At 40.9% G+C, this 14,761-nt stretch overlaps 1 protein-coding gene across 1 annotated transcript in view; it reads right to left on the reverse strand.

The window, feature by feature from the left end:
• RARS2 (arginyl-tRNA synthetase 2, mitochondrial) overlaps positions 1-14,761 on the reverse strand; it is a 40,643-nt gene that overhangs the window by 1,632 nt on the left and 24,250 nt on the right. The window contains exons 13-18 of the mRNA XM_075498333.1: positions 10,930-11,006; positions 9,284-9,408; positions 5,036-5,103; positions 4,827-4,936; positions 3,656-3,751; positions 862-936 (exon numbers count right to left, since the gene is read on the reverse strand). Coding sequence (XP_075354448.1) covers positions 862-936; positions 3,656-3,751; positions 4,827-4,936; positions 5,036-5,103; positions 9,284-9,408; positions 10,930-11,006 — 551 coding nt within the window. The remainder of the gene's footprint in view (positions 1-861; positions 937-3,655; positions 3,752-4,826; positions 4,937-5,035; positions 5,104-9,283; positions 9,409-10,929; positions 11,007-14,761) is intronic.

A 14,761-nucleotide genomic window follows, 5' to 3' on the forward strand; every position in this document is an offset into this window, starting at 1 on the left:
TTGACAAGAGCAGTGCTATGGACTACAGAAAGCAGCAGAACTGGATGAGCCACGACTGCAGCATGCCGGAGACTTATTTCCAACAGCCTCTTTCACCTGGCTGAGGGAGGGCATGGTTTTCTGTAGCCTGCATGTTGTCAGGGCATGCCATCAACAACTTAATGCTCATAAAACAACCCCAAAACAATCTCTCCACTCCCCGCCCCCCCCGCCCCCAAATACCCCAGAACTGGCCTGGAAAGACCCTTGAGAGCCTGCCCTGTCATTCCCAAGGTGCATGACTCCTTATACCATTTTCCTTAGCTTGTTAAAGCATTCCCCATACACAGACTCTACTCCAGTGTTTCACTGTGCTGTTAAATCAGACAGGTCCCTATGGGGGCCCTCCCTATGGAGGTCACATATGCAGTATGACTTACAGTAATAATAAGCTTTGTCTATCTCAACACATAAGCTGAGATCAGTGGTTAAAAGGGGGTTGGACAAAATTTCCTAGCTGAAATTTTGAGATTTGAGAGCATATTATCAGCTCAAATCTGCTCTTCAAGATATGATTAGTCCAGCATGATTTTGGGTTCTGACATTGGGTTACAGCCAAGTGATTCTTTTTTCTTGAAAGCAATTAGCTTCTGAGAAGGCTCCTGGCTTCTTTGTTCCTGGTTCCAACCTCAATCTCTACTATTTGTTATATTATTTGCTATCCTACTTTATACCTTTCCTGCTCCAGAGAAACTGTCCCACAAATTTACATCTTCCCACTATTTTTACTCTTCAAAGCAGTGCAGATATGAGGGCTGCAGAGCCAGCTCAGGAAGACCTGTCCTTACCGGAGATGGATGCCAGTATCAACAATCATCTTACCTAAGTGTGAGGAGGTAGCTGACAATGTGCTTGGGTTGCAGATCCTGAGAAGATCTATATAGGACCTCATCATACCTGTGAAGAAAGAAAAGGATTGTTTGGTGTTAGGAAGGTGTAGTGGTAGGAAGGTGTACTCAGATACAAGGCTCATCAGACTTGCTTAAGTCAGAATAAACACACAACCACAATTGCAGAATTAACAAAAATAATCTTCTGAACCAGACCTAAGCCATGTAGTTAGCACACAATTGATTATTTCTTCCTCATTCACTTATTACTGAAGGAGATTGCTTCTGCTCCTCATCATGCAAACACTGTAGATGGCAGAGCTCAGAGAGGCAGGCTATAGCAAAGAGAACACAAGAGCTGTATTTGCTCCTGGAACATTATGTCTGGTTTTACATTTCAACACTAATTGGAAGCTCCTAAGAGCAAAAAACATGTATTAAATAACCAAGGCAGTCAAAATAGTCCCTTAGAGAATGTTGCTTTTAGTAAATGCAGCTTAGAATTTTAAGTAGCTAAAGGGAATCTTGTAACATTAGAAAAGACAAAAACAAAGTGGGTTTACATAATCCTGGAATAAAATCAACTTATGTAAGACAGTATTAAACTGGATAACACAGGCAGAGTCATGGAGATCCATGTTTTTCCTTCACATGTTCTGCTGTCCACTTGTGCACATCCTCTTTTTCACAGCCTGCAAGAAGTTACCAACACCTCTGGGGCTGAATAGATTTCAAATTCGAAGTGGGGAGTGAACTTTCTGGTCTTTGCTCAGCTCCTGGGCCCATCCCCACCAGCATGCCCAAGCTGAACTTCCCTGGGATCTTCCTCCTTTAAAGGCAAGCTGCAGGAGAACTGGAGAGTGAGCTCTGATAATGCGGGCTCAGTGGTCACATAAGAGCTACAGCACCAGGGAGGGAGTGCTCCCCCTTCCCATGGCAGGTAAGCTACAAAAACATCTCTTACACATGCAGTCAGCAGCTCACCTCAGCCAGCATGCCCCAGGTGGCCACTGTCCAAACAGGGAACATTGCTGCCTTTATACCGCTGTGCAACAGATGTGAGAGAAAAAAAACAGGGGAACCTCTGCATTGTCTCAGGGACAGCTTAGATACCAGCAGCTGTTGGCCCCTCAGAGACAGTGACGTAGGTATAGACAAATTACTATTAACTTAACAAGCACCATCAAACAGCCATTAGTAAAGCTTCATGAAGCAACAAAGTTGGTATTAAATGAAGGGGCCCTCTTTTGATACCAACTTTGTTGCTTCATGAAGCTGCCATTTCAGTGTTGGCTTAATGACGTGTTAGATTATTTTATCAGTTAAATAAGTCCACTTCTGCAGGGATATACATGCTACCTTCAATCTACTATTCCTTAGTCTGCAAAGCTAATGGTCAGCTAATTTTAAGGGCAAATGTTTGGTAACTTTTCAAACAGCAGAAGCAGAGCCACGGGAAGTGGGCTTCTGACAACTCAGGAGTGTTTATCATGGAAGCTTTTCAAGAAGAATCTACCCATGGCAACTCAAAGAGGACTGAACAGTAATTGTTACTCCTGAAATAATGGGATGTTTAAACCTGAGTGTGTTAGCCACTGAGTGCCTGGTCTAATGGATAACCTAAATACTGCTTTCTGCTGGAAGTAAAGGCCCCAGGAGATGTTTCATACAGATTCCATGTGGTGCCTGGCCAGACTGAAGCTCTATAAGAACAAGAGCCCTGCAGTGGAGCAACAACCCCTGTTTGAAAATGGACACATCTGGGATACAGCGATCCCTGCAAATCAACCTGAAATACATTAACCCTGTCAGTTTTCACACATAAGACAGGCAGCTATGTACACTAATGTGATAAAACCCAAGAAACGACCCATGAGTTTTCTGTGAAATACAATTGCACTGGATAAATAAGACACTACTGGTCTTATTTAGAGTGCTGGCTGGTCTTGCTGTTGCTCAAGAGAGCATGCAGCATACGATAAACTGCAGGCAGACCTCCCAAGGCAATTACAGTTAACGGTAGGACTCTGCAACCTACAGCTGCAGGCTGAAAGGAGCCACCTGGGACTCTGGCATGACTTTTGGAAGTCCAAATTTTAAACAGATGCCCTCAAGAAGGCCCTAGTGTGGCCAACTCTCTGGCACTGTGCAGTGTGCAATGCAGTTTATAGGACCTCTTACTAGGAATTCTGAAAACCTCTATTACTTCCAACTCCATCACAGGCTGTGGAACATGGACAAATCCCTTGTCCCCGTAGTTTAATTACACACCTATGAAATAACAAATACAGAAACTGCTCAACTTTAAGACTGAATTAACAAAGAACATTACTGCTATTCACAGGTATTAGTTGTGCACATTCAGTAGCTCTGCAGGATGTTGAGCTACTGACTGTGCATGCACATCCTCCATTTCACCTCACCCAGGAGCACTTCCTCTTCCCTCTCCCACATGACAAAAACAGAACAAGAGGGACCAAGCAAATTTGCAGCTAATATTTATATAGAGCTTAGCATATTTTTGTGAAGACAAGAAATAATTAAGAGCCTCACATACACAGAGTATGTTTCAAATATTGTTTTTTCCCCTCATCTGGCTTCTAAAGTCCACAAAGATTTCAAGTGAGGGCCACTGTTGCAATCAGTATGACCCAAGAGACAAGCCATTGCCTGAAATAGCCATTTTTCTTTTATGACCGTGCAGTCTGTGCGTGCTCAACAGGCTGGCAGCAAATCCAGAAGTTTATTTTAAGGGAACTGGTATTTGGAAAGAAAACTAGACAAACCTGAGAAGATGCTGAAGAACAGAGATGGCATCTGGCTCTTGCAAGCACGCCACATTAACGTCAGTTAGCTGCTCGTTCCCATGCACCTGTTCTAAACTAAAATGTAAGAATGAAAAACAAATGTTGCATGAAAAACTCTTGTTAGCAAAGCTGAACAAGAAAAACAGTAATTTGTGTTTTTTAAGAAAAAAGGGTAGGCATCTTCTGCTCAAGCTGAATGGAACAGTGAGACAGACTAGTTGACTTCAACCCAAGATAAAAACATTAAAATTTGTGCTAGCCATTCAGTATCAACAGGACTGGAGATATGCATGGACAACAGGTCCAGAAGCTGATGCTGAAAGGACTAGGGAGGACTAGGGAGGCTAAAAGGACTAGGACTAGTCAATACCCTAGAAATGGTACCCTACTACCATCAATACGTAGATGATAAGGGAGTACAAGAGGAACAGACTACAGAAAGGGATCAGGCTTGCATGGTCTCCCTGAATACCCTCTCCTGTTACCATTGCCTCAGACAGAATACCAGGTTGGTACGGGCCTTTGGCCTGATCCAGCAAGGTATCTTACATGCTTTTATGAAAATATGTATCAATGTCTGCATTAAGAATGCTCTCACAGATCGCTATAATTGATAAAACCGTTCAAACTGGACTCTTCTGAAATTCTTTTAAAAAAAATAATTAAACATGTCAGGTGTTTGACCTGAGGCAACAGGAAGGGGGCTGTTTTTAACCTTGGTTACCAACAGTGGAAATAACAGAATGTTAAAAAAACCCACTAGTTACAGTGGTAGCCAAAAACATCTAAGTTCTATGATTTGGTATGTTTTACAAGTATGGGCATTTTGGTTTTTACATCAGTTTCCTTAGTCCTAGGGCCACTGTTCTTCATCACTGACACCAACCACACAGAGAGACTGTTCCTACAACAGAGAAAGTACATGAACAGTTAGCTCAGCCCTGTGGAAATGAGGTGGCAATTTCATTTGAATTGGCTTGCTCTTCTGGGAAGTCTCAGTGATTCCTATCGTAAACTCACAACTCTGCTGAAAAAGTGAACATGTATCATATTTAGGGAAGGAGTTAACCCTACTACTTAACAAAGCAGTAAGTTAATAAGGTTAAAATACATGTCAAACTCTACTTCTGTGTACAAATGCTCCTCTTACCTATGGAGTCTGGCATGGGTGTACTGCAAGAACACGCCTGTATCTCCACGACTTTGAAGAGCTCGATCCCAGCTAAACTGATAATCAGATGACAGAAGGCCCCGGAAGTCCTGGAACGATAAATTAATGTCACCTAGATATGGCTCTCCATCTCAATTTTTAACTTTTCACAGACGATGCAAACACCTCAGGAGGCAGCTCAGACTCACCTGAATTATTAGTGCTGCAAGACCAACTTTCTCTGCCGTCTCCATAGGGTCTTCTATCTCTTTGCTTGCTGAAGAGAAACAGAGAAAAAGAAATTGTAAGTCCATAGTAGCATAATGACTCCCTTGCTCAGACTTGGAGATGCCAATAAAACAGCATCTTCTAAAACTGTGAACTAGCAATATGGAAATTGTCAGGATGCATACAGCAAGAAGTCTAGGATCTAAATCTTTCTTAAAATTTGAGATGCAGCTGTTTCAGATGGGCTTTTTCCCACTTCCCCTACTATGTGTAACGCAGCTTTTAAGGTCAGAAGCGTTCATTACAACAGGCTGGATAGACTACACTGAATTCCTCTTCACAATTCAGAGAGCCAGTCTCTAAGATCAGGAAGAGAATGACAGGGCAATTCAGATTTTGTTTAAAAACTGATAAAAAACTCCAAGTGATATGGAGGCATAAATAGGCAAAGAAAAATTGTTCCAATGGCTAGCAGAGCATTTGGATGTACATTTAGGGGGTATTCACACCATCCACTGTAGATACCTAAACTGACTATACTCAGAGAATCTGAACTCAGAAAATCATAGAATGGTTTGGGTTGGAAGGGACCTTTAAAGATCATCCAGTTCAACCCCCCTGCCATGGACCGGGACATCTTCAACTAGATTAGGTTTCTCAAAGCCTCATCCAACTTGGCCTTGAACGCTTCCAGGGATGGGGCATCCACAACTTCTCTGGGCAACCTATTCCAGTGTCTCACAACCCTCATTGTAAAAAATGTCTCCCTTCCAATCTAAACCTACTCTCTTTCAGTTTAAAACCATTGTCCCTTGTCCCATCACTACAGGCCCTGATAAAAAAGTCTTTCTCCATCTTTCTTATAAGCCCCCTTTAAGTACTGAAAGGCCGCCATAACAACATCTCCCTGGAGCCTTCTCTTCTCCAGGCTGAACAATCCCAACTCTCTCAGCCTTTCTTCATGGGAGAGGTGTTCCAGCCCTCTGAGCATTTTTGTGGCCCTCCTCTGGACCCACTCTAACAGGTCCATGTCTTTCTTGTACTGGGAACCCCAGAGCTGGATGTAGTACTCCCGATGGGCCCTCACGAGAGTGGAGTAGAGGGGCAGAATCACCTCCCTCGACCTGCTGGCCACGCTTCTTTTAATGCAGCCCGGGATACAATTGGCTTTCAGGGCTGCAAGCACATGTTGCCAGCTCATGTCCAATTTTTCATCCACCAGTACCCCCAAGTCCCTCTCTGGAGGGCTGCTCTCAATCCATTCATCCCCCAGCCTGTATTGATACCAGTGATTGCCCTGACCTAGGCGCAGGACCTCGCACTTGGCCTTGTTGAACCTCATGAGGTTCACACAGGCCCAGTCCTCAAGTCTGTCCAGGTCCCTCTGGATGGCATCCCGTCCCTCAGGTGTGTCAACCGCACCACTCAGCTTGGTGTCATCTGCAAACTTGCTGAGGGTGCACTCGATCCCACCGTCTATGTCATTGATGAAGACATCAAATAGTATTGGTCCCAGTACAGACCCTTGAGGGATGCCACTTGTTACTGGTTTCCACCTTGGACATTGAGCCACTGACATATAACTCTTTGGACATGGCCATCCAGCCAATTCCTTATCCATCTAACAGTCCACCCGTCAAATCCGTATCTCTCCAATTCAGAGGTAAGAATATTGTGGGGGACCCTATCAAAGGCCTTACAGAAGTCCAGGTAGATGACACCCATAGCTCTTCCCTTGTCCACTGATGCAGTCACTCAATCACAGAAGGCCACTAGATTAGTCAGGCTAGATTTGCCCTTCTCCGTGGGGAGACATGACAAGAACCTCTCCAAAGCTCCTCTAACTAAATAGACTGAACTTAAGTCTATCGTTACAAAACCTAATTAATCTGGAAGAGACTAAGAGATAATGTCCTCACAACAGCTGCAGAAACATGTCTGCAAAGCTATTTCCAGCTTTTTCACAACTCAAGTGATGTTCTTCAGCAGATAAGCAGCATGCTGTTGTGTACAGAAATTCACCGAAGGACCTGTTTCATTCCCTGTCTCACAGGGAAGTTCACAGGGCCAAGCTGGTGCTCCAGTTCATCAGAAGTACAGTAAACTTGCCTACATAACAGCACTTTAGATGCTGGGTCTTCTGGGAAATCAAGTACTTGTTTTTGGACCGACAACCTTGCCTAGTAAAAAGGCAATGCTTTTGACATACATAACGCTTTCTATTTTTAAACTCAGATCACAGTGCACTCTACCAGGGTCTCCTCTTCCTGTTTGTCTCTACTGGAGAGAAAGGAAGACTCTTATCATAGTCTTTTACAAGGCAAATCTGTTCCACTTCAGCAAGGGCCAAGTGCATGTTTTTATTGTGGTATATGTAATCTATTAAATTTGCAGAGTTCAGCTTACAATTTCCTGTCCCAGCTGATTTCCCACTAACAGCAGAATATGGACAAGTCAGCTGTTCTCTTAAGGCACCACTTAAGCTGAAACAGTTTTGCAGTACAGTTTCAGTACACTTAGATTTCTGTCTTTTGCTTTGCTATTTCTTCGTGCCAGGTTAGCAAAGCCAACTGAGACAACTTGGAGTAGTTCACACTACTCGTACCTTTGCTATTTACAAAATTCAGAAAGGATTAAGCTTGAAAAGTGTGAGGATAGTTCATAGCCCTCAGAAGTCTCAGACTGGCTATTCATTCACAAAGACAAGTATGTTTAGATTACATTATTACATTTCATAACTGAAATTTGTTTCAAAGCAGAACAACTGTCTCTGAATTCAGGCTTTTGTTTAGATGCTTGATGAGACACAGACAAAGCTATCTACGAGAAAGTAAAGCGGCAAAGGAAATAATAAGCATTATAGAGAGGATTTACATGGACTTCAGGTTTCATTGAGATGAGTAGAAAGAAAAAGGATGCCAATAATGGAAAGAAGAACTGTGTACAGTTAATAGCAAAGAAAGAGTTTATACAAAGGTATTTCACTAACCAGCTCCAGCTCCACAGAAGCATGATTTTTAAAGCTAGCATTGGCTGTTAGATGCCCAGCTCCCAAAATCTTTTCAATGACAGTGAGGCATTTTGATGCCACACACAAGTTTGTAATATCTTTCACTGTGTATCCAAACACTTTTCAAACATTGAAGACATTGTTATGAGTCAAGGATTTAGGATTTCAAATTTAAGAAAGGGGAAGTAAGGCAGGAATTCAAACATGGGGGGAAAATTTCTACAAGCACAGGTAGGATTTAGGATCTAACGGATAAGCTCTGGGGAATGCTGCAGTGCCATCTGAACACATTACTTCTTTTAGCTGTTCTTCTGCCTACTCCTTGTGCAATGGAACATGGGTCTGTACCTCTGCCGTGTCAGTTCAGTCCAGCATAAAAATAAGTCTGCTTTGCACTCAGCGATGATACTGACCTTTAAACTGGAGCTCTAAGCTCCATCCCTCTCTGCAGTAAAATTGGTTTGAACCGAGGGTCACCATTCTATCATTCTGCCTGCCCCCCCTTCTCCTTGTCCACTCTACAAGCAAAATTATCCAGATTAAAAAAGCTGAGGAGGCAGAACAAGGAAGATGCCCACTACTTAACCTGATCAGTTCATTGATTCAATTCAGCACCTAACTCCAGAAAGCACAAGAGGGGGCAGCATTTCACTGGGAACTGCTTGAATCTTTACTGCATCAAGAAGAAACAGCCACAGCCCGAGGTGCAGGCAAACATCCCCTTCAGCAGATTCTGCTGCAGAGCAGTGACCTCCTGGGGACTCCGGAAACAGTCATGAGGCTGGGAGGATGACAAGGCAGTAGTTGCACACAAGCTACAGTCAATCTTGCCAGAGAAAACTGTCAGAGCTACAAAACCTTTGGATGAAATCTGACTGTTCCCTGAACTCCAGCCCCAATCCCACTACTGACTAGCTCGTCCCTCCAGAAAAAAGCAACTGTTGTCCCCCAAAGGCAGGTACTTCCTTCCCAGTGCAAAAGCATGATGAAATAATTTCACTGCATGTTAAAATTTGCAAATCATAATTTAGGGACATTCACAGGGTTGCAAAGGATTATTTTAACATTGTCTATACTATGTGCGATACAAAAAGTGCACAGATCAGGGCGTATCACTGCGACTAGTCTGATGCAGGGAAAAGTGTAGGGTAGAAAAGACAACATGGTTTTGATCAACACAGAACATCAGAAGAAATTAATAAGACCTGAAATAGCTAACTTTTTGCGGAAGCCATGTTTTGTAACATCCTTGAGCGAACTTCATTTAAAACATCTTCCAGGAAAATTACTTCTCCTCTCCGAGTCTTCATCCCTTGAACTAGTCCAAAAGACACATGCTGGCACCTGTGTTGAAAAGCAGCAGGACCTAAAATTACATTTTAATCAAGAGAAATGTTTGCAGTGTTTGTTCAGAGCTGGATTCTTACCAGGAAACAGCAATAACAGCTGAATAAATAGCGCTCCAACGTGGGAAGCTTGGTGATATAATCAGTAACTCATTTCACCAACCAAAGCTCCATACTTATTATATAATGGGAAAATTGTGATCAGAGTTATGATAACCTGGTCATTTGCGTGCTCTTGGGAACCTCTCTTGCTACTAGCTTTAGTACAGAGGACTCAATGCAATAAATTGCAATAAATTGAGGAGAGGCAGGATGTAGACAGATCGAATTACTGTGGCAACACAGATCTGTTAATAACATTAGAAAGGGAGTTATAATAATTCTATTGTGGCCACATTAAAATAAAAGTGTAATTAATCATTGCTAATAATAAAACATTCATTGCTTCTGCTCACAATAATCCCAAGCATTATTCTGGATCCATAACCTAAGGTAATTTTAATGCAACTTTAAGCACTGTGAAAGGAGGCAGACTAATATTCCTGAAGGCTAAAATCCTATATTTAACCACAAAAGACATGCTGTCTGTCAGAGAGGAATATGATTTAGTCTACAGATCCATTATTGACCTTTGCTCAGATTGCTAACAAGATTGGTAATTACAATGAATAACAGTGAGGATACATTTCTCTGCAACAGATATTTCAAGCCTGAAGCATGATACAAACTCAGATTCAGATCTCTGCTAAAATATCGTACTTCAAGAAGTAATCGTTTAATATGCAATCACACAATATCCCAGAAGCTATGCCATAAAGTCTCTGAAAGATTGTTTCCCTTTTTCCCATTTTTACATCAAGCAGTTATGAACGACCTGTTAAATGAGAGACAGGGCTGTTTTTCACATCCTGAACACATGGCAATGTCTCCCTTTGCAAACAAAGCAGACCAGCAGGAGCAGACAGATAGCGTGAAAAGGTTGGTGCCGAGGACCTGAGGCCCACATTGCACACAATTCTGAGGGTTTTGTTTTCTTATTTTTTCCTCCTTATTGGACTAGCATTAGTTGGGTCCAAGCCAAATGTCTGCTTGCACTCTGGAGTTCATTAGTTGCGCACCAGCAGCACATCTTGTAGCTTAGTTTCATCCAAAATGCCTACATGATGTGCTACAGTGTGGTGGCAGGTGGACACATTCAGGAGATTCTCTTCAAAAGAGCACTCCACTGAAATTCCAATGGACCTATTACACATTCAAAAAGAGAAAAAAAGAGGAGAGAAAAAAGAGGAGAGAAAAAAGAGGAGAGAAAAAAGAGGAGAGAAAAAAGAGGAGAGAAAAAAGAGGAGAGAAAAAAGAGGAGAGAAAAAAGAGGAGAGAAAAAAGAGGAGAGAAAAAAGAGGAGAGAAAAAAGAGGAGAGAAAAAAGAGGAGAGAAAAAAGAGGAGAGAAAAAAGAGGAGAGAAAAAAAGATAAAAAAAGAGAGAAAAAAAGGTATATAATTAAGATTCATAAATACATACCTTTCTGCCCAGTCATAACCCATGAGCTTCAGTATTTGGAACAAATGTTGAAAGTGATTACTTTGACTTTTATCTGTCTAAGGAACAGAATTGGTGCATATCAGAAAACACTCCAAGTTTTATAAGGATTAGCTTTTAATACATAAACACACAACACCACAGATACTGTGCCAGTAAGTCACTGCAAGCAGAATCAAGACCTATGAAGACAGGCAAGACTTGAAAAGTGTAACAGCTGGAATCTATGGCAATAGGATTTTGCATCTTGTCAGAAAAAGTGATTTACCTTTTAAAAAATTATTATTCCTAGGTCACGAAGGCAAAGCCATGAACTGAAATGAAACCTTGATGTTCTTTAGTTTCACATAACCTGTGAGCTGCCCATCAAACAAAATGCCTCCGTTTTCACTTCAGAACTTTGCTGCTCTTGTTCTATTCCCATGTTTTACATCACCAAACTTTAAGGTTCCTTTGGCTTAGAAACAGAACGTCTCTTTAAACTCTCTGTCTCCAGAACCCACTAGTTTCTTTTGTCTCCAGCATGATTTGTGGAGCTTTACATCATAAGTCAGATGCATAATGTAAAAAAAAAAAAAAAGTATACATGATCACATTTTCATATTAATGAAATCTTGTACTCTCTTCCACTTCCAGTTACTCTCTCCTATGACTTAAGACAGCTTCTGATGGAAGTTTATGTCTAACAATGATCTTCGGTTGTGTTTCTAGCTAAACCTGCTGCTACAAAGTTCACTTTCCTACCTAGTTGCTTTGACTACAAAGACTCCTTCATCCCTCCTTAAAAAACAGTGCAGTGATAACCAAATAACCACTATTTCCTTATTTGTTTGGTCTTCCAAGACAGGGAGTGAGCAGTGAGTGAAGTGCCTATCTGTGTTGTTTTCTCAACTCTACCATTTTATCAAGTCTCAAGCACCTGCCTCCTCTTTCACAGTTCCTCATCACCTGCTCTGCTCCAATGCATCACCTCTCTCTGTGCCGATTCACAAGCAAGGCTGATAAACAGACAGCGGTAGTCATCATTTCAAACAAGGCCTTCCAAACTCTTTTCCACACACCTTACATATGAGAGAAGCTCTCTGTACCTGTTAAAAAGCCAGATCTCTCTCACTAAAAGATCTCACAATAAACTTTATAAAGTTTAGATTAAGGCCAGCTCACTGTACTGGCCAATGCTGCCTCGCTGTTTCCTCTGCTTCCCTCTAGGTCTGAATTTATCCCTGTTCTCCTGTTTTACAAGAGATTATACATTCTATGACAGAAACTCGTTTTGTTTTGTGTGCACAACAGCGTGTCCCTCACCACGTGGACCACAATCACAGCATTTAAAAGCCTCTTTGAAGGATGGCAGTCTTTTGTGAGTAGATACTGTAAAAAATCATGACAATACTCACTGACAAAAGACTCCAATTCTTCTGAACTTAATTGCTTCTTCGTGACTGTTTACAGAACAGAATTTTCAGCTAAAACTAAACTAAAAGCTGACTTAAGTTTGTAATTACTTGTCTTGACCAATGTATATAGAAATAGCTTATAGAAGAATATTTAAAATCATTAGCAGAAAATAATCTAATAATAATCTAATAGCTTTTTAAATAATCCTTTAAACTTCCACGGAAAAAAGAACATGAAAAGAGAGGCCAAGATAAGAATACCTATCAGGCAGTACAAGCTGAATTCCAGGTTTCAGCTGGCCACCTGAAAACTAAGCATCAACTCCTGTGGTTTTGGGATGCTGTGTGATACTGCAAGAAGCATAACAATGAGTGTTTTATTATGCTTGAACAATCCACATAATTAAAACTGCATGAAAACCAAATTTGTTAAGAAGGATGGAAATAAATACTAGAGTACCACACAACTTCATCTCTGTCTAAAAGTAATACTTAAAACACGGATGTGTAAGTAGGTTAAAAAAGATGAACCTGCAGACACTACCATTTCATAAAACTACTTTATTTTCATAGCTTCACAGCATGGCAAAAATAACACAAATGCTCAAAAAGAAGATTCGTATTATGAAGAATGGCAGTTTTTTTTTCCTTACAGGCCCCAAAATTATACATGTCCAAATGTAGTCTAAGTGGTTAACTTTAAGGGAGAAGTTTGCAGTCTGACAGTGTGGATTATATTTAATTCTTCATATATAAAAGTGTTTTCATCTCCTGTTTTAACATTCAATGGAATCTTAGCACCTCTTTAATAATACGTCACGTTTTTAAGTGTTTTGAATATTTTGCTCATATCACTGCATTTTTATGAAATAAGTAGGACTGTTTTAAAATATAAATTGGTGAATACACTGATTTACAGCAGTACAACTAATAAACCAATTCAATGTTCTTTTAAACAAGTTGATCTGATGAAAATAAGATGATCTTATGAAGTAAGACTCAAGAACCTCTAAACAATTTTCTTGTAACAAGATCGGGATTCTGAAATACATCTGTATTTAATAATAAAAGACTAAAATAATTGGTGTTCTTACTTAAACCCATGAAATTCTCCTGCCTCTGGTAGCACTGAGTAAAGTCCTAACCCACTACAAAGCACTGCCACAAAACAGCAGCAAAACTCAGCAAGGCTGGCAGTTCCCTCATCAGGCTATCTGTCCCACAAACTCTCTTAACAGCTCATGTTGTCGCCCTCTCATTTTATGACCCACTTTCTCAGCCCTCAGAAAGTCAGAAATGATAGAAATACTAACCATGTTATCCAAAAACTATGCAACCTTAGCAAGGTCGAGAGAACAGGACTAGGCAGGCTAATCTGTCATTTCCAACTTGAATGAGACATTGATTATAACAGTCACATCGATCACGCCACTGTCTGGTTTTGCTGCCGTATCTGTTTGGACTAGGAGTAGATCAAAGAGGCCCAGGCAAGGAAGTGAACAGTTACTGGAGTTCAGCTGTGAGCAGCCAGTCAGCTCAAGACTATTGCTTCTGTACTTGCTAACTCCATCAGCTTAACATTGAGCCCTCATCCTAATTTGTGCAAAATACCCGGTTATTTTCTTTCTTTCTAATTGTTCCTTCTCCCTTGGTCCCTACTACCTCATGCTATAAAAAAAACCAAATAATACCTGCCCACATGAACTAGGCAGGAAGCTTCCTTAACTCCTAATGCATTGCAGTTTCACAGCCACGCTGCTCTTCGATGCCAGTGAATCTACTATGTTCCAGTCAGTAGAGGTAACCTCCCCACAAAAAACACAACAAAAAACCTCCTGTTCTATGACCACCTATGGCAATGACAAGTTAGTGGAAACTTCCTGAACACTGAAAATAAAAGGAGGAATGTGACTTAACTAAAAGTCGCACTTTAAACTATCTGGGTATTTAATTTTACGCTTACTGATCTCTCCCCCTCCCCTGAATCATGGTATTTGTAACATTATACTGGCTTTTGAAAGAGTTGCACCAGAGAAGATTTATGGGCATTACCAAACACATCACAAAGAACATGCCAGAAACCTGCGGATTTTTTCCATGGGTCTTTAATTGACTTCACATAATAAAACATGGTTTTAAAAATGTTTTTTCTAAATCTGGGAAAAATAAAATTTAAAAGCATCATGTGATATGTCCTTGGTAATACTAAAGCAAAAAAAGTTTCACACAAGTGAGAAGATAATACTGCTATTCACTACTGATACTGCTGGAATTGTTGAACGGCAAAATAATCAAACCAAGAAACATAAAAAAAGATTCCCTGTCTACAACTGCTCCAGATTGATTAAACAGTACTTGATGTGCGATTTCTACATAATGAAACCGAGGCACTGTTCAAAGCCATAAAAATTTACATT

This window comes from Mycteria americana, chromosome 3, assembly GCF_035582795.1.
Source record: "Mycteria americana isolate JAX WOST 10 ecotype Jacksonville Zoo and Gardens chromosome 3, USCA_MyAme_1.0, whole genome shotgun sequence".
In the NCBI taxonomy this organism is placed as follows: Eukaryota; Metazoa; Chordata; class Aves; order Ciconiiformes; family Ciconiidae; genus Mycteria; species Mycteria americana.